The sequence below is a fragment of the Salvelinus sp. IW2-2015 genome, linkage group LG1 (genome assembly GCF_002910315.2).
Source record: "Salvelinus sp. IW2-2015 linkage group LG1, ASM291031v2, whole genome shotgun sequence".
Taxonomy (NCBI): Eukaryota; Metazoa; Chordata; class Actinopteri; order Salmoniformes; family Salmonidae; genus Salvelinus; species Salvelinus sp. IW2-2015.
In genome coordinates, this window is record NC_036838.1 from 35982511 (window position 1) to 36005628 (window position 23118).

At 45.0% G+C, this 23118-nt stretch overlaps 1 protein-coding gene across 1 annotated transcript in view; it reads left to right on the plus strand.

The window, feature by feature from the left end:
* Positions 1 to 23118, plus strand: part of LOC111974623 (collagen alpha-1(VII) chain-like) — a 106952-nt gene that overhangs the window by 33399 nt on the left and 50435 nt on the right. Inside the window, exons 19-53 of the mRNA XM_070442872.1 lie at positions 1696 to 1839; positions 2059 to 2190; positions 4785 to 4931; positions 5332 to 5463; positions 5612 to 5758; positions 6007 to 6126; positions 6286 to 6435; positions 6552 to 6688; positions 6783 to 6909; positions 7477 to 7620; positions 7821 to 7996; positions 8117 to 8155; positions 8301 to 8327; positions 8434 to 8478; positions 8575 to 8688; positions 9044 to 9115; positions 9523 to 9558; positions 9659 to 9712; positions 9817 to 9891; positions 10029 to 10142; positions 13564 to 13590; positions 13735 to 13788; positions 13954 to 14025; positions 14122 to 14181; positions 15163 to 15198; positions 15324 to 15368; positions 15464 to 15499; positions 15781 to 15825; positions 16028 to 16063; positions 16216 to 16251; positions 16433 to 16465; positions 16599 to 16670; positions 16888 to 16947; positions 18633 to 18668; positions 18851 to 18931. Coding sequence (XP_070298973.1) covers positions 1696 to 1839; positions 2059 to 2190; positions 4785 to 4931; positions 5332 to 5463; positions 5612 to 5758; positions 6007 to 6126; positions 6286 to 6435; positions 6552 to 6688; positions 6783 to 6909; positions 7477 to 7620; positions 7821 to 7996; positions 8117 to 8155; positions 8301 to 8327; positions 8434 to 8478; positions 8575 to 8688; positions 9044 to 9115; positions 9523 to 9558; positions 9659 to 9712; positions 9817 to 9891; positions 10029 to 10142; positions 13564 to 13590; positions 13735 to 13788; positions 13954 to 14025; positions 14122 to 14181; positions 15163 to 15198; positions 15324 to 15368; positions 15464 to 15499; positions 15781 to 15825; positions 16028 to 16063; positions 16216 to 16251; positions 16433 to 16465; positions 16599 to 16670; positions 16888 to 16947; positions 18633 to 18668; positions 18851 to 18931 — 2861 coding nt within the window. The remainder of the gene's footprint in view (positions 1 to 1695; positions 1840 to 2058; positions 2191 to 4784; positions 4932 to 5331; positions 5464 to 5611; positions 5759 to 6006; positions 6127 to 6285; positions 6436 to 6551; positions 6689 to 6782; positions 6910 to 7476; positions 7621 to 7820; positions 7997 to 8116; positions 8156 to 8300; positions 8328 to 8433; positions 8479 to 8574; positions 8689 to 9043; positions 9116 to 9522; positions 9559 to 9658; positions 9713 to 9816; positions 9892 to 10028; positions 10143 to 13563; positions 13591 to 13734; positions 13789 to 13953; positions 14026 to 14121; positions 14182 to 15162; positions 15199 to 15323; positions 15369 to 15463; positions 15500 to 15780; positions 15826 to 16027; positions 16064 to 16215; positions 16252 to 16432; positions 16466 to 16598; positions 16671 to 16887; positions 16948 to 18632; positions 18669 to 18850; positions 18932 to 23118) is intronic.

Here is a 23118-nt window from a genome sequence, read left to right on the forward strand (position 1 = left end):
CCATTTTAATGTAGTCAACTGGGTGTGACTTACAACTTTATTGGCTGATGACCCTGTTGGAGTCATGTTCAAGCAGGTCATCAGGAGGGATCAGCCAATTGTAAAGAAATGTACTACTTCAAAATGGAGATTGCCTCAATGGCGCTGCCTGTGCGCTCCCAGACGGCATAATTGGAACTAAACTCAGCAAAAAAAGAAACGTCCCTTTTTCAGGACCCTGTCTTTCAAAGMTAATTCGTAAAAATCCAAATAACTTCACAGATCTTCATTGTAAAGGGTTTAAACACAGTTTCCCATGCTTGTTCAATGAACCATAAACAATGAATGAACATGCACCTGTGGAACGGACGTTAACAGCTTACAGACGGTAGGCAATTAAGATCACAGTTATGAAAACTTAGGACACTAAAGAGGCCTTTCTACTGACTCTGAAAAACACCAAAAGAAAGATTCCCAGGGTCGCTGCTCATCTGCGTGAACGTGCCTTAGGCATGCTGCAAGGAGGCATGAGGACTGCAGATGTGGCCAGAGCAATAAATTGCAATGTCCAATACTGTGAGACGCCTAAGACAGCGCTAACAGGGAGACAGGACGGACAGCTGATCGTCCTCGCAGTGGCAGACACGTGTAACAACACCTGCACAGGATCGGTACATCTGAACATCACATCTCTGGGCAGGTACAGAATGGCAAACAACAACTGCTCGAGTTACACGTGGAACGCACAATCCCTCCATCAGTGCTCAGACTTCGCAATAGGCTGAGAGAAGCTGTGACTGAGGGCTTGTAGGCCTGTTGTAAGGCAGGTCTCACCAGACATCACAAGGCAACAACGTTGCCTATGGCACAAAAACCACCCGTCGCTGGACCAGACAGGACTGGCAAAAAGTGCTCTTCACTGACGAGTCGTGGTTTTGTCTCACTAGGGGTGATGGTCGGATTGGCGTTTATCGTCGAAGGAATGAGCGTTACACCGAGGTCTGTACTCTGGAGCGAGATCGATTTGGAGGTAGAGGGTCCGTCATGGTCTGGGGCGGTGTGTTACAGCATCATCGGACTGAGCTTGTTGTCATTGCAGGCAATCTCAACGCTGTGCGTTACAGGGAAGACATCCTCCTCCCTCATGTGGTACCCTTCCTGCAGGCTCATCCTGACATGACCCTCCAGCATGACAATGCCACCAGCCATACTGCTCATTCTGTGCGGGATTTCCTGCAAGACAGGAATGTCAGTGTTCTGCCATGGCCAGCGAAGAGCCCGGATCTCAATCCCATTGAGCACGTCTGGGACCTGTTGGATCGGAGGGTGAGGGCTAGGGCCATTCCCCCCAGAAATGTCTGGGAACTTGCAGGTGCCTTGGTGTAAGAGTGGGGTAACATCTCACAGGAAGAACTGGCAAATCTGGTGCAGTACATGAGGAGGAGATGCACTGCAGTACTTAATGCATCTGTTGGCCACACCAGATACTGTTACTTTTGTTCAATGACACATTATTCCATTTCTGTTAGTCACATGTCTGTGGAACTTGTTCAGTTTGTCTCAGTTGTTGAATGTTGTTATGTTCATACAAATATTTACGTTAAGTTTGCTGAAAATAAACGCAGTTGACAGTGAGAGGACGTTTCTTTTTTTGCTGCGTTTATGTAGGGAAGCTTTCTCTATCATTCTTTATGGCCTGACCCCATCTGTCTACAGGAGTGGAGTCCTCCCGTACGGTGGCCGCTGATGTCACTTCCTTCACCATCGACAGCCTTCAGGAAGACTCCTCCTACCGGGTCTCAGTCTCCTCACTGATTGGGTCTCGGGAAGGATACCCCACCTCCCTGAACACCAGAACAGGTACTCTATCACTCCATTACCAAATTGACCCCTAACCCCTTCTCTTCTTGATAACCCCTAGTAGATTTGAATGAGTTGGTTAGCTGTCAACAATATGGTAWCAGCTTCCCTTAGCCCTCACTTAGTAAATTTAAAGATTGATTGAATTAAATGAGTGCTATCCTATAGAACAGTGCTTGTAAATTGGTGACTGACCTCTTCTACTTCTCTGTCCTCAAGAGTCAGACCAGGTGGTGGTGGGAACAGTGACTTCACTCAAAGCCCAAGAGTCCCGCGGTGAGGTCGTCAGAGTAACATGGGTGGGCGTGCAGGGAGCAACAGCCTATCGTGTGGCTTGGAAGCGAATTGACGGTGAGAGATTTGATTCGCTTTACTGTTTTGAAATGTGAATGATATTCCCATGATGTTTCATGATTAAATAGTGTACTATCCATAGCTCATTTTAATATAGGAATTACCTCTATTCACACCAGCCACACTTAACATATATACACTGCTCAAAAAAATAAAGGGAACACTAAAATAACACATCCTAGATCTGAATGAATGAAATATTCTTATTAAATACTTTTTTCTTTACATAGTTGAATGTGCTGACAACAAAATCACACAAAAATGATCAATCAAATTTATCAACCCATGGAGGTCTGGATTTGGAGTCACACTCAAAATTAAAGTGGAAAACCACACTACAGGCTGATCCAACTTTGATGTAATTTCCTTAAAACAAGTCAAAATGAGGCTCAGTAGTGTGTGTGGCCTCCACGTGCCTGTATGACCTCCCTACAACGCCTGGGCATGCTCCTGATGAGGTGGCGGATGGTCTCCTGAGGGATCTTCTCCCAGACCTGGACTAAAGCATCCGCCAACTCCTGGACAGTCTGTGGTGCAACGTGGCGTTGGTGGATGGAGCGAGACATAATGTCCCAGATGTGCTCAATTGGATTCAGGTCTGGGGAACGGGCGGGCCAGTCCATAGCATCAATGCCTTCCTCTTGCAGGAACTGCTGACACACTCCAGCCACATGAGGTCTAGCATTGTCTTGCATTAGGAGGAACCCAGGGCCAACCGCACCAGCATATGGTCTCACAAGGGGTCTGAGGATCTCATCTCGGTACCTAATGGCAGTCAGGCTACCTCTGGCGAGCACATGGAGGGCTGTGCGGCCCCCCAAAGAAATGCCACCCCACCCCACACCATGACTGACCCACCGCCAAACCGGTCATGCTGGAGGATGTTGCAGGCAGCAGAACGTTCTCCACGGCGTCTCCAGACTCTGTCAYGTCTGTCACATGTGCTCAGTCTGAACCTGCTTTAATCTGTGAAGAGCACAGGGCGCCAGTGGCGAATTTGCCAATCTTGGTGTTCTCTGGCAAATGCCAAACGTCCTGCACRGTGTTGGGCTGTAAGCACAACCCCCACCTGTGGACGTCGGGCCCTCATACCACCCTCATGGAGTCTGTTTCTGACCGTTTGAGCAGACACATGCACATTTGTGGCCTGCTGGAGGTCATTTTGCAGGGCTCTGGCAGTGCTCCTCCTGCTCCTCCTTGCACAAAGGCGGAGGTAGCGGTCCTGCTGCTGGGTTGTTGCCCTCCTACGGCCTCCTCCACGTCTCCTGATGTACTGGCCTGTCTCCTGGTAGCGCCTCCATGCTCTGACACTACGCTGACAGACACAGCAAACCTTCTTGCCACAGCTCGCATTCTGTCTCTTATACACATCTAGATGTGTATAAGAGACAGGACAGACACAGCAAACCTTCTTGCCACAGCTCGCATTGATGTGCCATCCTGGATGAGCTGCACTACCTGAGCCACTTGTGTGGGTTGTAGACTCCGTCTCATGCTACCACTAGAGTGAAAGCACCGCCAGCATTCAAAAGTGACCAAAACATCAGCCAGGAAGCATAGGAACTGAGAAGTGGTCTGTGGTCACCACCTGCAGAACCACTCCTTTATTGGGGGTGTCTTGCTAATTGCCTATAATTTCCACCTGTTGTCTATTCCATTTGCACAACAGCATGTGAAATTTATTGTCAATCAGTGTTGCTTCCTAAGTGGACAGTTTGATTTCACAGAAGTGTGATTGACTTGGAGTTACATTGTGTTGTTTAAGTTTTCCCTTTATTTTTTTGAGCAGTGTATATATATATATATATATATATATATATATATATATATATATATATATATATATATATATATATATATACACACAGCAAATTGGCCAGTGTTACCTAGTGTTGAGTTTTCTGTGTAACATTTCTAGTGTTGATTCAGATGTTAAATTAACTCTGTAAGTGTTAAATTAACACTCATTGGTGTAAAATAACCCAGTGTTGGTGTTAATAACCAGTGTTAAATCAAAACCACACCCATCATTATCATATTTCCCAGCATCCTCTAATGCAGGTTGATTTTTAGAGTTGCTGGTTTCAATTTCTATGTTTTTGCATGTGCATTGATTGATTAATTCACCTTGTGTTACTCAAATATAAATAGCATACATTTTCCTGTTACTTAGACGTTGCATCCGTTACTGAAAAATTGTTCTAGTTAACACATAAGAGTCTAAGGCTTTATGACATACACTTTATATTGTGTTAAATAATTACATTTTAATGATAACATATTCACTTAGGATCTCACTAGGATTGACACAGGACTGAAAATGGATGGATATATGTCTTTGTCACTAACAAATACAGTCGTAGGTGGTAATTTTACACTTCACTCGAAAGGCAAGGCACTCTGGGAAATATTTGAATAAGGCTTTAAACTAAGCAGTTTGTTGATTTAACACTCCGTATAGACACTGGACCAGTGTTAAATGTCACACTGTCAGTGTTGATTTAACAGTGGAGAATTTGCTGTGTATTAATAAAACATGGCAGCCATTTTGTGCCAGACCACTCACCACCACCCCTTCTGTCTTGGTATAGGTGGGGAGGAGAGGAGCCAGCTGGTAGGTGGTGAGCTCACAGCGGTGGACCTGGAGCAGCTGGACCCAGGGGCTCAGTACGAGGTGCAGGTCATGGCTCTGGTTCAGAACAGAGAGGGATCCCCAGTCTCTGTCAGAGTCACAACACGTGAGTTACACTACAGTTTTAAAGAAAAGAGACTGTGCGGTTACATTGTACCTCTGTTTGATTAGAATGGATATGAAAACATTGGAAGGTACAACTTTACAGAATTACTATGTAGCAGGGTTGGGGTCAATTCCAGTCAAATCAGAAAGTAAACTAAATTCMAATTCCAAATGGTCCTCATTGAAAAGCACYGAAGATAATTGGAATGTCAGTGTACTTCCTGAATTCACTGGAAAGAAGTGGAAATTACTCCAACCCTGCTATATAGTTCTATGTCCAGTAGTACTGTAACGTGGTGTTTTGATGCGTACTGCTATGTACTGTATTCCCTCTTTCAATATTCTCAGTATTGCCTTGCTCATTGTGCATTTTCTGTGTGTGTGTGTGTGTGTGTGTGTAGCTGGGGAACCTGTTGCTGTGGACCGTGTGGAGGGGGTCAGGGTGCTGGAGGCTACCCCAGGGGTGCTGCGTCTGGTCTGGAGAGGAATGGCTGGGGTCACAGGGTACCGCATCTACTGGAGATCAGCCCTGGGTAAACACACACACACACACACACACACACATACACATACACACACAGATGCGTACATAAAATGCTCATCCAAACAAACGTTTGCAATTTTTTGGCGGCATCTAATATTTATTTACGTTTTCTAATATTCTCTACTGGTTCGATGCAGGTGAGGCTGAATCCAGCCGTCTGATAGGTCGAGGTGCGACCTCGTTTGACCTGGATGGTCTGCGGCCTGGGGTGAGCTACACAATGAGGCTGGCTGCCATCTTCAGGGACAGAGAGAGTCAAGCTGTCACTATCACTGCCTCCACAGGTACACTTCTCTGCCCACATCTCTTCTCCTTTCATTCACTATAGTTATGGRCAGGAGTTTTCCTGACCATGTGACCTGACTAAGATAAAACCTTATAAAAGCCCAAGGTTTTTGTGGTTATGGCTATAGATTCTAACTGTTGTATAGTCACAACCTCTTAATGTTCTCTATCACACGATTACTGAARTCACTCACATACGGTTGTCTCTCTCTTAACTGATCACTCACTCCTCCTCTCCTCCCATTAGCTCCCCTACAGCCTGTAACAGGTCTGCGTGTGGCGGAGGTTACCCAGAATTCTGTGTTGTTAGGCTGGGTTCCACTGACTGGTGCCACAGGATATATCCTGCGCTGGAAAGAGGAGAGAGGTGAGAGAGAAACACTGCATATTGGGGTCACATTTGGTAGTTTATTGACTATGTTCCACAATGAAAGGTTATCGCTAATCTTTGTTTGTGTGTGACTGTGTGTGTATGTACTTGTACGTACTCGTCTGTGTGGGTGCCTGTGTGTGTGTCTCTAACCAGATACTGGTCCGGGTCAATCCACCACGCTGCCTGGGTCATCCAGCTCCTACAGGGTGACAGGGCTACGTCTGGGCCTGAGATACCGCTTCACCCTGCAGCCCAACTTCCAGAGGGAGGTGGGCCCTGAGACCTCAGTGGACGAACGCACTGGTAAGACTGACATCACTCTTTTTTAACCAGTCACTCCATTCTCTCCCTTCTCCTTAGTCCTCATACTGGCCCATTATGTTCCAACCCCTCCTCGCTCTCTGTGTCTCTGTCCTCAGTGTGTGTGGGTGGTCGTCTCGACGTGGTATTCCTGGTTCCAGCTTCCAGGGATCGGGCCAGCCTGGCTGATTCTCTGCTCTCCCTCCTGACCAGCGCTGCCGGCTCCCTCAGCACCATTGGAGAACGGGACTCACAGGTACTGTACACATACAGACGTCTGTGATATGTGTGTGTTGGCTGCTAGTGTTCTTCTGTGTGATTCTGTGGCATGGTCTTCCTGTATCCTCCAGGTGGGGATTGTAGTGTACAGCGCCCGACCCAAGGTCTGGTTCCTGCTCAATCGCCATAGCAACAGTGAGACGCTGCTTCAGGAGATCCTGTCCACGCCTTTTGAGGATGGCCCAGGGAATGCTATAGGTGTGTGTATTTTGTACGTACTTGTGTGTGCGCATGCGTGCTTGAGTGTGTGTGTGTGAGTGAGTTTGTGTGTGCGCGTGTGTGCCTGTGCATGTGTATATGTAACATTGAGAGGTATAGAGATCATTACTTGAAAATAACCCGTTTTTGCATGGACATTGCCATTGAGGGCTTCTGCCATTTTAGTGTTAACTTGGTGGGGATTTTTATAGGTTAGGAGCGATCAGCCAATGCTCAGAGCATTGCCTTCTTCAAATTGGTTTGCCTAGTTTGTAAATRGCTTTAAGCTATATCACCGCCATCTAGTGGCCACAATAAATGAATGACACATAACATTTGGTTCAAGACTCCAACACTGCAGGTGGCAGTAAATCACCAATRTTAGCTTTACACTTTTTTCAAACATCAAAAGAAGAACAAAACGTACTACTTTAAAATAGATATAACCTCAGTGGCGATTCCACAGTGGTATCCACTGCTGTCACAGATACCATAATGGTACAGATGYAAAGTTGAGATCTCTATACATCTCTATGGTGATATTTAAATGTTTATCTCCCCCGGCAGGCCAGGCAATGACGTTCACCAGACAGTTCCTTCTCAGCCCCACAGCTGGTCGTAGACCCAGAGTTCCTGGTGCGGTGGTGATCATTGCAGATGAAAAATCCTCCGACAACGTCACTGTCCAAGCTAGTGTTGTCAAAGCCTCAGGTAGCCTCACACAGACTGTGTTGAGAGCGTTAAACACACAAGCACATATAGAGCAACTGCACATCTCTACTAATGGAATTTTCGACAGTAACTTTTAACCTACAGTCCCTTGTCACACACAGTTTTAAAATTAACATTTTGAACAATAAATAGAAAAATGCCCAATATTTAGTTTGTGTGTGTGTGTGTGTGTGTGTCAGGTGTGACGGTGCTGGCGGTGGGTATAGGTAGGGCGGACTCTGAGGAGCTGCGCCAGGCAGTGACAGATGGCAGCACCCAGAACCTTCTATATGCCCGTGATGCCACCCAGCTGGGCACCCTGCACGCCGACMTGGCTGACCTGCTGTGTGGCGTCGCCAGGATACCAGAGGGAGTGGTGAGATAAGAGGGGAAAAGTTGGTGGGGAGGGGAGGTGAGAGAGAGAGTTTAGAAGTCAGACAACAATATGGCGGAGTGCTCTGGGTCTCAGTGTGTATGTTGTTGTTTTCTATATCAGGGGCCAGTGACAGAGCAGTGTACCGTACAGTGTCCTCGGGTGAGTTACTGTACTTTACCTCCTCCATCCACACACACGTAGCCATCATTACACTCTCACCATACCTTACAACTGCTGTGTGCTCTCTTTTTCATCCCTCTTTGCCCTGCTATCTCTCATATCTGTTCATTTTTACTATCTCTAGGGTGACCGGGGGGAGCGAGGAGGAAAGGTAACAATTGAATTGTTTTAATACCATTTTCTGTTACTGTATGTTGTCTTGGAAGCTCTATGGTCAGTAGTTGTGTCAGATGTCCTGATCAGTTTCTCTGTTACAGGGAGAGAGTGGAAGAGACGGTGCTGACGGACGCAAAGGAGAGCCTGTGAGTCTTTCACCACTGATTACTGATCTAATACTGGTAGCTCAAACATTAGCATCCACGTATCATCCACTGAGATTGTGTGTGTATGATTTCCAGGGTCGTGATGGTTTGCCTGGCAGGGATGGCCCCAGAGGGCCTGAGGGGCGACAGGGTCAGCCTGGCCGAAGTGAGGACCCCTCAGTGGGGGTCAGAGGGGAGAAGGGKGAGAGGGTGAGTACACATTAACACTTATACTCAACACTTGTACTGTTGTAGTGTACTGCTGTAGTGATGTAGTGAACAGATGTAGGATCTTAATTTGATCACYCTTGTTGCTAASAATGTTGCTGAGGATACRCAAAMTTGTAGTGTTTCTGAGGTTTAAAAAGGATTCTAAAGTTTGTAATTTCCACTTTAAAATGTCAGATTTGATTTACTAACTAAACTAAAAATGTATCAACCTCTTCAAACATGTATGTTCATTATAATCCACATTTCCTGTAGGATTATTTTCCTGCTGTAGCAAACTGGCTCAAATTAAGATCCTACATCTGTACTGCTSTATTTACTGTTGTTTATTCTCTAGGGTTTTCCTGGTCTGGATGGGAGTCCAGGGTTGCCAGGGCGACCAGGGACCCCAGGCCCTGGAGGTGTGCCGGTGAGTAGTCAGGGGCCACAGTTACAGCCAGGGGCAATCACAATGTGTAAATCAACTTGCCAATAACACATGTTTTTTATCCTGATGTTCTTATACTGTAAGTAGTAGATGGTCAACCTGCTGTAAATATGTAAGCCTTTTCTRAGCAGCCCATAGGGGCAGGCAGCTTGATGTACAGGTACATCCCCTGGAGAGGACACTAGGCTGTCGCAGGGCCTTAGCCCCAATCCATCTCCTTAATGCAGAGTGCCAAGCAGGGAGGCATCTGGTCCCATTTTTGGAGTTGGGGATCAAACCCCCAACCTTTCAATCTCAGGGTGGCACTCTAACCACATTGCCACTGAATTGGTCCAACCTGCTGTAGACGTGGTTTAACAAAATATGTTTTGCTATTTTSTCTTTTTCAGGGTTCACAGGGGCTACCGGGTGTCAGAGGAGATCCTGTGAGTATCCCTCAGCACGCCAATGGGATCTGTTTATACTGTATCTTGTGTTTATGTGTGTGTTGTTGTATTATGAAGTTTGATGTTTTCTCTGTGGCAGGGTGATCCTGGGGTTACAGGAGGACCAGGGACAAAGGGTGACAGGGGCGACAGGGTGAGTACAGCACATCTCTTTATCGTCTGTGAACTATACATTGTATGTAATCCCATCTGCTGTGTGTGTTGGATGTTCACTAAGCTGTTTCTTTGGTGTTCCAGGGTGAGCCAGGGTCAGCTGTTTCAGGAGGAGGTCTGCCCGGGAGGAAAGGGGAACCAGGGATCCCAGGAATATCTGTGAGACACACACACACACACACACACACACACACACACACACACACACACAGTCAGACACGTGTGATGGTAAGTCATATTCTCTTCCGTTTAATTAATTCTGAATGACGATGAATGACGTTCTCTCCGTTACCCAGGGTACCCTAGGGCGTCCAGGGAATGACGGGGCCAAGGGCTTTGTGGGACCTGCAGGGACCCCTGGACAGGATGGTCGCCCAGGGATACCAGGCACCCCCGGCCTCTCCATCAAGGTCAGTTACCCTGGTCAGGTCTGGCCCTTGACACAGTAACTAGTGAACAGAACACATGGGGGGAGAAAGAGAGTAGTAACAGCAGAGTAGTACCAGCAGCCTGTAACCTGTATAACCTGTAAAGGCCTTTCGTGGACTACAGGAAATGGAGGAGCGAGCACACCCCCATCGACATCAATGGGGCTGTAGTGGAATGGGTCGAGAGCTTCAGGTTCCTCAGTGTTCACATCACTAAGGAATTAACATGGTCCACACACACCCACACAATTGTGAAGAGGGCACGACAGCGCCACTTCCCCTTCAGGAGGCGGAAAAGATTTGGCATGGGCCGTCAGATCCTCAAAGTTCTTTGAGAGCATTGAGAGCATCTTGACTGGCTGCATCACTGCTTAGTAAGGCATCTGCAAGGCACCCAACCGCAAGGCGCTACAGAGGGTGGTGAGTACGGCTCAGTACATCACTGGGTCTGAGCTCCCTGCCATCCAGGACGTCTATACCAGGTGGTGGAAGGCCCAAAAACATTTCTCTACCCACCCAACATTTCTCTATGCTACCGCACGGCAAGCGGTACCAGTGCACCAAGTCTGGAATCAACAGGACCCTGAACAGTGGTTACCCCCAAGCCATATTAAGACTGCTGAACAAGACCGCTAAATAGCTAAATACTAGACTACCTGCATTGACCCTTTTTTGCTCTCTTGCACTGACACTGACACACACTGGACTCTACCCACACTCTCACACATACTTACACTGACAGCCCAACACACACCCACACACACTACATACGCCCACACACGCATAACATGCGTGCACATGCATACTGACGACAAACACTCATACACACTTTCACACTCACCACATACGCTGCTGCTATTCTTTATTATCTATCCTCTTGCCTAGTCACTTTAACCCTACCTATATGTGGGGTGGAAGGTAGCCTAGTGGTTAGAGGGTTGGACTAGTTCGAGCTGACAAGGTAAAAATCTGTTGTTCTGCCCCTGAACAATGCAGTCAACCCACTGTTCCTAGGCCGTTGTTGTAAATAAGAATTTGTTCTTAACTGACTTGCCTAGTTAAAAACAAAAAATATGTATGTAGTTACCGTGTACCCCTGCACATTGCCTGGTACTCCCTGTATATAGGCATGTTATTGCTATTCATTATTCACTGTGTATAGACGGGTTGGTTGTTCAGCAACAAAACTGACGTTTGTGCAACTATGGGGCAAAGCAAACTGGGTTGGCTTAGATCAAGGGGTAGGCAACCCTGTTTCTGGAGTGCCTCAGGTACTGCAGGATGTTRTTCCAACTAGGCACCACACCTGAACAACTGAGCTAWTTTATCAGTTCAGTGATTGCCTAAATTCAACACACCTGGTCTTCCAGGTTGGTTAAATCAAAAAACATGAAGTGCCTGCAGCACTCCAGGACCAGGGTTGCCTACCCTCAAGAACAAAATGAAACTAGATGGAACGAGTCACTTACGATTTCCCACATGGCAGTTTCTTGTCATTGTTGGTAGCTATCTGGCCATCCAGAATCACAACACGCACATACTTCTGCCCCATTAAAGTGCGTGCATCGTTTCCCTGATGTTGTCAGCTAATCCATCTATTTATTCCTCATGTCACATTTTTGTTACATTTTTTATCTTTAACTCTGCATTGTTGGATAAGGAGGCATAAGTAAGCATTGCACTGTTAGTGTACACCTGTTGTTTACAAGCATGTGACAAATAACATTTGATTTGATTTGACCTGGCCACATTGGGGTGAAAGAGAGTTGTTACTCGTTTCACAGGCACTAGTGATGCGGGGTTGACTCATAACCCGCAGTGCCCGCAGTTATATCTGCAAGGGTTTAGGATCATTAAATATTGTGTTTTGGACTTGGGAACAGGAGTGGAGAAATATAATTWWTTTTTTTCTGCATCTTGAGAGCATGCAATGCTCAGTTAGATAGCATCTGTAGAGGTGCTGTTTTTATTATTAAAGCAACATAAAAGCTGATAGTATTTCAACCACATAAAGTATGCCAAACTAAAATCTTATCAGAAATATGTTGGGTTGTTTTCACAGCTTTCTTTCCCCTTGCAACTGGTCAAACTGATGTAATTTGGACATTTTGCGCAGGAAATCTTTCAGTTTTTTGGGGGTTGATTTATTGTATTTTCTCCCTAGTCCCTAAACATCTTTGTTCTGCTAAAGATGACAGAGAAAATTGTACCGATGTCAACTAGATTGAAGCATTTATTCTATCGATCAATTACATTATTCTGTTGGGCAAGGGTTTATTTAGTCTTCTAGGGCAACATGTAATAACAGAAGAGAAGCTACATGTATCTAATTTTAGACAAGTTGACTATTAAATAGCCTACCTGTAACRATCGTCTGTTGAATTAGGTGTGGACCAAAGCGCAGCGTGGTAAGTGTTCATGTTATTTTTATTTAAACAGAACACTAAACAAAATAACAAAGAGAATGAACGAAAACGAAACAGTCCTGTCAGGTGCATCAACACAAAACAGAAAACATAGAACAGAAAACATCGAATCCCCACCCCAACTCACGCCCTGACCAAACCAAAATAGACACATAAAAAGGATCTCTAAGGTCAGAGCGTGACACTACCAAAATGTTGGAAACTCTAAGCAGAAACATATATATGCCGTCTTTGACTGTAGCCTATAGTGCATTTTCTATATTTGCGGGTTAGGGTTGGGTGCAGGCCTCAGATTTCACCTGATCACGTATAGTCGGGCGGTTGCGGATAAGTTATTAGCAATTGTGGGCGGTGAACAAACAGCTGACCTGTGCACCACTAACAGGCACCTCATCAGTTCAAGTTCAATTCTTGCTCCCAAAAACATGTCCCCTTTTCAAAAGTTCTCAGATGGTTCTAACTTGGAATAGTTGAAGTGCTGTGAGGGATGTTCATATATCTTTTACTTCCTCATGTAAAATATATCTTCACCTTAAGAGTAACCCCCCAACAGTATGGCTGTGATATGATAATGTGGGATTACATTTTAGATTTCTAGGTTCTTTTCATTCTCTGCCTTTGAGTATATCTGTCATCATCCTCTTTATGTTTTGATCTTCCACCTGATCATGCCCTTCCATCAGTTTCCTTGACAACCAGCATCTTTAGACTTGGAGAGGCCTTGATGTTTCGTCATAGTGCAGTAGACGGGCATTGTGTGTGTGTTTCTGTGGGTGTGAGTGGGTGTGTGTTGGTGCACGTGTGCGTGTCTAGAATTAAAATGTATTCCTATACTGGGATGTAGAGTCTGTGAAACTACAAAGCTCAATCACTAATCATTTCTATCTCTCTCTCTATCCCTCTCTCTCTCTATCTCTCTCTCTCTCTATCAATCTCTCTCTCTCTCTCGCTCTCTTCCTCTCCCTCTCTCCTTTCAGGGAGACAAGGGCAGCACCGGAGAGAGGGTGAGTCGTACAGGGCTATCCCTAGCTTGTCTTGTAGATTCATTGCATATATCTCTGGAAGAATGATGGAGCATAATGATTATCACCTCTCTGTTATCTTTCTCTGTCTCTCTCTGTCTGTGTGTCTGTTTGTCCTGCTGACAGGGACCTCCAGGAGTGGGCAGTGGCTTGGCTGTGAAGGGGGAGAAGGGATCACCGGTAAGCTCTGTCAATCACTGGACATGTGTCATGTGTGTCTTTTTGTATATGTGCCTGCATTTGTATCCTGCAGATCTCTGGGGTGATAATTATACTGTACACGTCTATGGTTTGATGTCATAACTGACTTATTTACCATATCTTATTGTGTTTTGTTGTGTTCAGGGGTCTAATGGAAACCCAGGAGCTCAGGGTCCCAGAGGATTTACAGGACAACAAGGAGCCAAAGGAGACAAGGTTGGTACTATGTGTGTGCCTGTGTGTGTGCGCCTGTGTGTGTACAGTACATACGTGTGTACTGATAGTGTGTACTGAGTGTTTTTTATGTTTCAGGGGGAGAGTGCAGAGGGGTTGCCAGGACTATCTGGGAAGGCAGGAGAGCCTGGTGATCGGGTAGGATACACATTTACATACAGTGCATTCGGGAAGTATTCAGACCCCTTGACTTTTTCCACATTTTGTTACCGGAAAGGTCCTTTCCCAAACTGTTGCCACAATGTTGGAAGCACAGACTCAACTAGAATGTCATTGTATGCTGTAGCGTTAAGATTTCCCTTCACTGGAGCTAAGGGGCCTTGCCCAAACCCTGAAAAACAGCCACAGACCATTATTCCGACTACACCAAACTTGACAGTTGGCACTATGCAGGTAGCGTTCTCCTGGCATCCGCCAAACCCAAACGGACTGCCAGATGGTGAAGTGTGATTCATCACTCCAGAGAACGCTTTTTAAGTGCTCCAGAGTCCAATGGCGGCGAGCCACTCCAGCCGACCCTTTGCATTTCACATGGTGATCTTAGGCTTGTGTGTAGCTGCTCGGCCATGGGAACACATTTCATGAAGCTCCCGACGAACATTTATTGTGCTGATGTTGCTTCCAGAGGCAGTTTGGAACTCGGTAGTGAGTGTTGCAACCGAGGACAGACGATTTTTACGCGCTACGCGCTTCAGCACTCGCCGTTCCCGTTCAGTGAGCTTGTGTTGTTGCTTCTAGACGTTTCCACTTCACAATAACAGCACTTACAGTTGACTGGGGCAGCTCTAGCAGGGTAGAAATTTGACGAACTAACTTGTTGGAAAGGTGGCATGCTATGACGGTGCCATGCTATGACGGTGCCACGTTGAAAGTCACTGAGCTCATCAGTAAGGCCATTCTACTACCAATGTTTGTCTATGGAGATCGCATGGCTGTGTGCTCGATTTTATATACCTGTCAGCAACGGGTGTGACTGAAATAGGTGAATCCACTTATTTGAAAGGGTGTCCACATACTTTTGTACAGTACATACATGCTTACATACATATCTTTTTACTGTAAAATGAAGGACATACTCAAGTCATGTACAACATATTCCAACACGTTTGTGTGTTTTAGGGTCCCCGTGGGCCTGCTGGAAGCATTGGACTCAAGGTTAGACAATGGAAAACATTTAATCAAATCTCCATGTTTAGGACTAGAATGTATGATAGAATGTATATTTGGGTGGTTGGGTGGGTTTGGGTGGATGGATGACCCTACTCTCTCTGTCTTCTCAGGGGGACCGGGGCCAGCCAGGTGAGCCTGGATCACAAGGTGACAGGGTGAGTATGGATACAGCCCCTCTAACCCAGTTAGACTGCTGCTGTTAAACTGGTTTGTCTGCTGTGGGTTGTAACTGACTGTGTTGTCTTTCCAGGGGGAGAGAGGACCTGCTGGCCTGGCAGCAGAGAGGGTGAGTACAGTACCATGCATTTGGTTATGCGTCTTTTCACTGTGACCTTGTTCATGACCATTAAGCTAGATATTGTACAGCTACAGTATATGAATGTCACATTTGTTTTCCATTTTCATGTGTTCACTAGTATTTATCCTTATCCTTGCTCGCTCACTTTTACTCCTACACTGAACCGAATCCATTTGTATTAGCATGAAGGTCACGGGTATCGGAAATGCCTGCTGAGGGTTGTCATGCAGTGTGTTGTTCTGACCACAGTGTGGCGCTGTGTGTTTCAGGGGGAGAGTGGACAGCCAGGCTCTACAGGGGCTCCAGGCCTGAGGGTGAGTAACCATGTCTTACTGTACCTCTACATGATTTGAGTCATTTTCACATCGTGACCCACCACTATTGATTGATGTTGTTCAGTTATAGGATTTGATGATACATGCAGAGGCTTTAGATATTTGTGATATTTTATTACAATGCGTGAGTGTGTGAGTCATGTGTGTGTATGTGAGTAAGTGTGTGTTGACTTGCTCACAGGGTTTGCCTGGCACCAGTGGACTACCAGGGGAGAAGGTGAGGCTAATACAGTCTGACTGACTCTCTGATCATTTAAAGTGAATCTCCACAAAATAAACATGAGTGAACTATGTAATGTAATCAGAACAATGACATCAACTAAACATAGATGAACATCAGATAAAAACACCTAACCTATCTGTCTCCAGGGCAGTGAGGGCGCTAAAGGAGAACCTGGCCGGAGTGTGAGTCACATCATACATGGTTTATTTTGATGCCTCATCATTAGATGGACCGATATGATTTATTTTTATGGATTTTTATGGAAGTACTTCTCTACAGTAATTGAAAAGGCAGAGATCAGTATTGGTCAGTATTGGTCAATGTAATGATATTTCCTCCTTTTGTATATTTCTACACATCCAGGGGCCAGGATTAGGTGGGAAGAAAGGTGAACAGGCAAGTTTCCCACTTTTACTTCCTCATACTTCCCATCTCCATATTAATGGTTGATATTTTGATGTACTGGACACAGTTACAACACTTTCTCCATAGACTCATTCTCTCTTCCCCCTCTCCTCTCTTTCCTCAGGGTGAGCCGGGTCTGCCAGGTGCAGAGGGGCCCAGGGGCCAGAAGGGTGATCCAGCCCAGAAAGGTGAAAAAGTGAGTTGGTACCCACAGGTTACATGATGGTGCGCTGCATGAAACTGGCACTCCATGCCCTTCGGTGGTGTGTGTGTGTGCTCGGCATGTGTGTGTATACAGGGGATTTAATGATGTTCTCTATGCAAGCGGGTATCAATGTTTTATGCTGTTCATCTGTCTTTCTGTTCCTCACTGTCTCTCATTCTCTAATTTCTCTCCTCTTTCATTCTTCCAGGGTTCCCCAGGTACTGGCTCTCCTGGCCAGGCTGGATCTAAAGGAGAGCAGGGGGATCGGGTGAGTTCAGAGGAAGCTGTGATAATTTATCAGTCTTTATCTAAGCTACAAATCAAATTTTTCTTAATTTTTTTCTATATTGTAGAATAATAGTGAAGACATCAAAACAATGAAATAAGATATGGAATCATGTAGTAACCAAAAAAGTGTTTTATATTTTAGATTCTTAAAAGTAGCCACCCTTTGCCTTGATGACAGCTTTGCACACTCTTGGCATTCTCAACCAGCTTCACCTGGAATGCTTTTCCAACAGTCTTGAAGGAGTTCCCACATATGCTGAGCACTTGTTGGCTGCTTTTCTGTCACTCTGTGGTCCAACTCAACCCAAACTATCTCAATTGGGTTGAGGTCAGATGATTGTGGAGGCCAGGTCATCTGATGCAGCACTCCATCACTCTCCTTCTTGGTCAAATAGCCCTTACACAGCCTGGAGGTGTATTGCGTCATTGTCCTGTTGAAAAACAAATGGTAGTCCCACTATGCGCAACCAGATGGGATTGTGTATCGCTGCAGAATGCTGTGGTAGCCATGCTGGTTAAGTGTGCCTTGAATTTTAAATAAATCACTGACAGTGTCACCAGCAAAGCACCCGCACACCATCACACCTCCTCCTCCATGCTTCACAGTGGGAACCACACATGCGAAGATCATCCGTTCACCTACTCTGTGTCTCACAAAGACACGGCGGTTGAAACCAAAAATCTCAGATTTAGACTCATCAGACCAAAGGACAGTTTTCCACCAGTCTAATGTCCATTGCTCGTGTTTCTTGGTCCATGCAAGTCTCTTATTCGTGTTCTTTAGTAGTGGTTTCTTTTCAGCAATTCGACCATGAAGGCCTGATTCACGCAGTCTCCTCTGAACAGTTGATGTTGAGATGTGTCTGTTACTTGAACTCTGTGAAGCGTTTATTTGGGATGCAATTTCTGAGGCTGGTAACTCTAATGAACATATTCTCTGCAGCAGAGGTAACTCTGGGTCTTCCTTTCCTGTGGCGGTCCTCATGAGAGCCAGTTTCATCATAGCGCTTGATGGTTTTTACTGCACTTGAAGAAACTTTCAAAGTTCTTTACATTTTCTGGATTGACTGTCTTAAAGTAATAATGCACTGTTGTTTCTCTTTGCTTATTTGAGCTGTTCTTGTCATAATATGGACTTGATCTTTTACCAAATAGGGCTGTCTTCTGTATACCACCCCTACCTTGTCACAACACAACTGATTGGCTCAAACTCATTAAGAATGAAAGAAATTCCACAAATACATTTTTAACAAGGCACACCTGTTAATTTAAATGCATTCCCGGTGACTAACTCATGAAGGGGTGGTAGGTAGCCTAGTGGTTAGAGTGTTGGGCCAGTAACCGAAAGGTTGCTAGATCGAATCCCCGAGCTGACAAGGTAAACATCTGTCGTTCTGATTTGTTTAACATAGTTTTGATGTCTTCACTATTATTCTACAATATAGAAAATAGTCAAAATAAAGAAAAACCCTTGAATGAGTAGGTGTGTCCCAACTTTTGACTGGTACTGTCTCTGCAGAAAGCCCCAAAGGTATATTGTAAAACATATGTATCATTCATTGAGCTTCCCTGTGTAGCTGCTGAAAGATGCTCAGCATGTAGGTCATGTCCTACAGACTCAGACTGACAGTCTGTAAACACATAAACCTGTTCTTTCCCCTCTAGGGACTCTCTGGCTTAGCTGGAAGACTGGGGATCAAGGTGAGACACATGCCTTGACTGGCTTTTGTCTTTTTTAAATTTGAACTTCTATTTAGTATTTCTATTGTGTCAGTGTTGCTTTCTCATAAAGTAATTTGTACATTCTTGTAAGTAATTCTTAGCTTTCTTATAGTAAAACTATTGTGTCGTTTCCAGCTGATGTGTTCCTATTGGTTTTGTAGGGAGATTCAGGTGAACCAGGAGAGAGAGGGGAGACAGGACGAGCCGGACCCGCAGGAAAGAATGGCATCCCAGGGAAAGAGGTCTGAGACACTACCCATTCGACCCTGGAGCTTTTCACCTCTGCCAAACCCCTGCATGTTATACTATCACGCACCCGATGCAAATCATCCCTGTTTCAATAGTAGTCACTTACTGCGCTAACGACCTGTTATCACTCTAATACTACTACTCTGACAAAATACAATAGCTATAACATAATAGTAGTATAGTTATAACAAACTCTGCTGCTTCACTACTGGGCCCATTACCTTTTTACGTCTACACTTTTATTTCTACAGTTCAATCAACCTAGAGCAGTAGTCACCAACCTTTTCTGAGCCAGAATCACTTTCTGAGTCGAAATGCAACCCGAGATCTACCGCTCAGATTTCTTTAAAAACATGACTTCAAAAATGTAAGCCTATGCAACATTAACCAACTAAAAACAGTTCTGCAGCGATGAGGTTCGTGCAGTAGGCTACAGGACCAATATAGTCGTGGCCAAAAGTTTTGAGAATGACACAAATATTAATTTTAACAAAGTCTGCTGCCTCAATTTGTATGATGGCAATTTGCATATACTCCAGAATGTTATGAAGAGTGATCAGATGAATTGCAATTAATTGCAAAGTCCCTCTTTGCCATGCAAATGAACTGAATCCCCCAAAAACATTTCCACTGCATTTCAGCCCTGCCACAAAAGGACCAGCTGACATCATGTCAGTGATTCTCTCGTTAACACAGGTGTGAGTGTTGATGAGGACAAGGCTGAAGATCACTCTGTCATGTTGATTGAGTTTGAATAACAGACTGGAAGCTTCAAAAGGAGGGTGGTGCTTGGAATCATTGTTCTTCCTCTGTCAATCATGGTTACCTGCAAGGAAACACGTGCTGTCATCATTGCTTTGCACAAAAAGGGCTTCACAGGCAAGGATATTGCTGCCAGTAAGACCCAAATCAACCATTTATCGGATCATCAAGAGCTTCAAGGAGAGCGGTTCAATTGTTGTGAAGAAGGCTTCAGGGCGCCCAAGAAAGTCCAGCAAGCGCCAGGACCGTCTCCTAAAGTTGATTCAACTGTGGGATCGGGGGGGCACCACCAGTACAGAGCTTGCTCAGGAATGGCAGCAGGCAGGTGTGAGTGCATCTGCACGCACAGTGAGGCGAAGACTTTTGGAGGATGGCCTGGTGTCAAGAAGGGCARCARARAAGCCACTTCTCTCCAGGAAAAACATCAGGGACAGACTGATATTCTGCAAAAGGTACAGGGATTGGACTGCTGAGGACTGGGGTAAAGTAATTTTCTCTGATGAATCCCCTTTCCAATTGTTTGGGGCATCTGGAGAAAAGCTTGTCCAGAGAAGACAAGGTGAGCGCTACCATCAGTCCTGTGTCATGCCAACATGAGACCATTCATGTGTGGGGTTGCTTCTCAGCCAAGGGAGTGGGCTCACTCACAATTTTGCCTAAGAACACAGCCATGAATACAGAATGGTACCAACACATCCTCCGAGAGAAACTTCTCCCAACCATCCAGGAACAGTTTGGTGACGAACAATGCCTTTTCCAGCATGATGGAGCACCTTGCCATAAGGCAAAAGTGATAACTAAGTGGCTCGGGGAACAAAACATCGATATTTTGGGTCCATGGCCAGGAAACTCCCAAGAACCTTAATCCCATTGAGAACTTGTGGTCAATGGGATTAAGAAGGGTCAACACTGCAAATATTGACACTTTGCATCAACTTCATGTAATTGTCAATAAATGCCTTTGACACTTATGAAATGCTTGTTATTATACTTCAGTATTCAATAATAACATCAGACAAAAATATCTAAAGACACTGAAGCAGAAAATGTGGAAAATTAATATTTGTGTCATTCTCAAAACTTTTGGCCATGACTGTACATTATCACTGCATTTTGGCTACGCTTGAATTGCCCTGCCAATGTTGTTCTTTTCAGACCATTTTGACATTATATTTCAAAATTGTAGGTATATGATCACACTGGTAATAGATAGTTTGTTGTATTACTTGTGAGGCACAGCTGAGTGAGCATAATAAATTGCTTTTTTGCTGGACTGATGCCCTGCATCAGATGGTCAGTCTGAGGGGAGGGAGGGAGCAGCGGTGAGGCTGTCTCACCCGACTCACCGTCCCGCCTCTCTCCCTTCCTCCATGAGAAAAAGGACAGACTTTTAGCTGATGGCAAAACTTAAGTCACACTGCATTATTTCTGCTTTATGCACCAATTCATGCTGTTACCCCTATGACCAGAGAAAGTGAAATATTCCTTGATATAAAAAAAGACACAAGCTGCCAATAATAACAACTTAAACATAGCCACGGGAAGTAGAGATGCTGAGGTTGCTGCAGCACCCCCTGAAAAGTCAGAATGTACATTTTTGTATATATATATTTTAAACATTCTTACAAAAGTGGTGCACTGGGCCTTTACTAGTCCTGTATTAACAGATCGATGCAGGCAACATTTTTTTTGTGTCAAAGTTTCGGCAGTGCTGAAAAACAAATTAAACATGAACTTACTCATAAAATCAGCAGCTCTTTGCTGTATTCGTTGAGTCTCTCTCTAGTCATGGTTTTAAAGGTTTTCAAATCTATTCGAGGCCTCTTTTTACAGTCTATAGTGCGAGGAAACTGTGCAGACACGGTAATCTGAGTTATCTGATTGGCCAGCGGTAGGCCTATAAGTGCACTTGATTTTCCCTCTGGGCCTGACAAGGGTAGGCGAAGTTCTACATGAAATGGTTAAAAATGGGAACATTTGCCTTCCTGGCGCTAGGGCTGCAGAATCAAGTGCATCTACCACCAACAGCGTGAAACAATTAAAAAAATAGGAACGCAAGGCTTTATCGGTGGGTTTTTTACAGAAATGTTTGGTGATCGACTAGGAATGGCTTGGAGATCGCGATCGACCGGTTGGTGACAATTAAACTATTAGTATGTTATTCAAGACTGTACCACAAAGGGAATGAATGTCATACTGCCATTCCAGTGCAACTAATAACTATACTAATACAGTGTGTCTAAATCTGACCTCTTTGTTGTGTAAGTATTGTTATGATATAACGATGACCTAACCAGTCATATAAGACTTTCTTTCTATCTCTCTCCCCCTCATACCATGATGACACTAGAGGTACATCACCACTAATGACTATTACTACAACTACTTTTTGGAATAATACTCAAACAATACTACTGCTACTACTACTACTACTACTAAGTCTATTTCATGTCTACTGCAATCTCTTTTCTGTATACAGTGCATTTGGGAATTATTCAAACCCCCTTGACTTTTTCCCCACATTTTGTTACGTTACAACCTTATTCTAAAATTGATTAAATCATTTTTTCCCCTCATCAATCTACACACAATACCCCATAATGTCAAAGCAAAAACAGTTTTTTAGAAATTTGCGCAAATCTATGACAAATAAAAAACGGAAATATTACATTTACGTAAGTATTCAGACCCTTAACTCAGTACTTTGTTGAAGCACCTTAGGCAGCGATTACAGCCTCAAGTCTTCTTGGGTATGACACTACAAGCTTGGCACACCTGTATTTGGGGAGTTTCTCCCATTCTTCTCTGCAGATCCTCTCAAGCTCTGTCAGGTTGGATGGGGAGCGTCGCTGGACAGCTATTTTCAGGTCTCTCCAGAGATGTTCGATCGGGTTCAAGTCCGGGCTCTGGCTGGGCCACTCAAGGACAGTCCAATACTTGTCCCAAAGCCACTCCTGCGTTGTCTTGGCTGTGTGTTTAGGGTCGTTGTCCTGTTGGTAGGTGAACCTTTTCTCCCAGTCTGAGGTCCTGAGCGCTCTTCATCAAGGATCAATCTGTACTTTGCTCTGTTCATCTTTCCCTCGATCCAGACTAGACTCCCAGTCCCTACCGCTGAAAAACATCCCCACAGCATGATGCTGCCACCACCATGCTTCACCATAGAGATGGTGCCAGGTTTCCTCCAGACGTGACACTTGGCATTCAGGCCGAAGAGTTCAATCTTGGTTTCATCAGACCAGAGAATCTTGTTTCTCATGGTCTAAGAGTCCTTTAGGTGCCTTTTRGCAAACTCCAAGCGGGTTGTCATGTGCCTTTTACTGAGTAGTGGCTTCTGTCTGGCCACTCTACCATAAAGGCCTGATTGGTGGAGTGCTGCAGAGATGGTTGTCCTTCTGGAAGGTTCTCCCATCTCCACAGA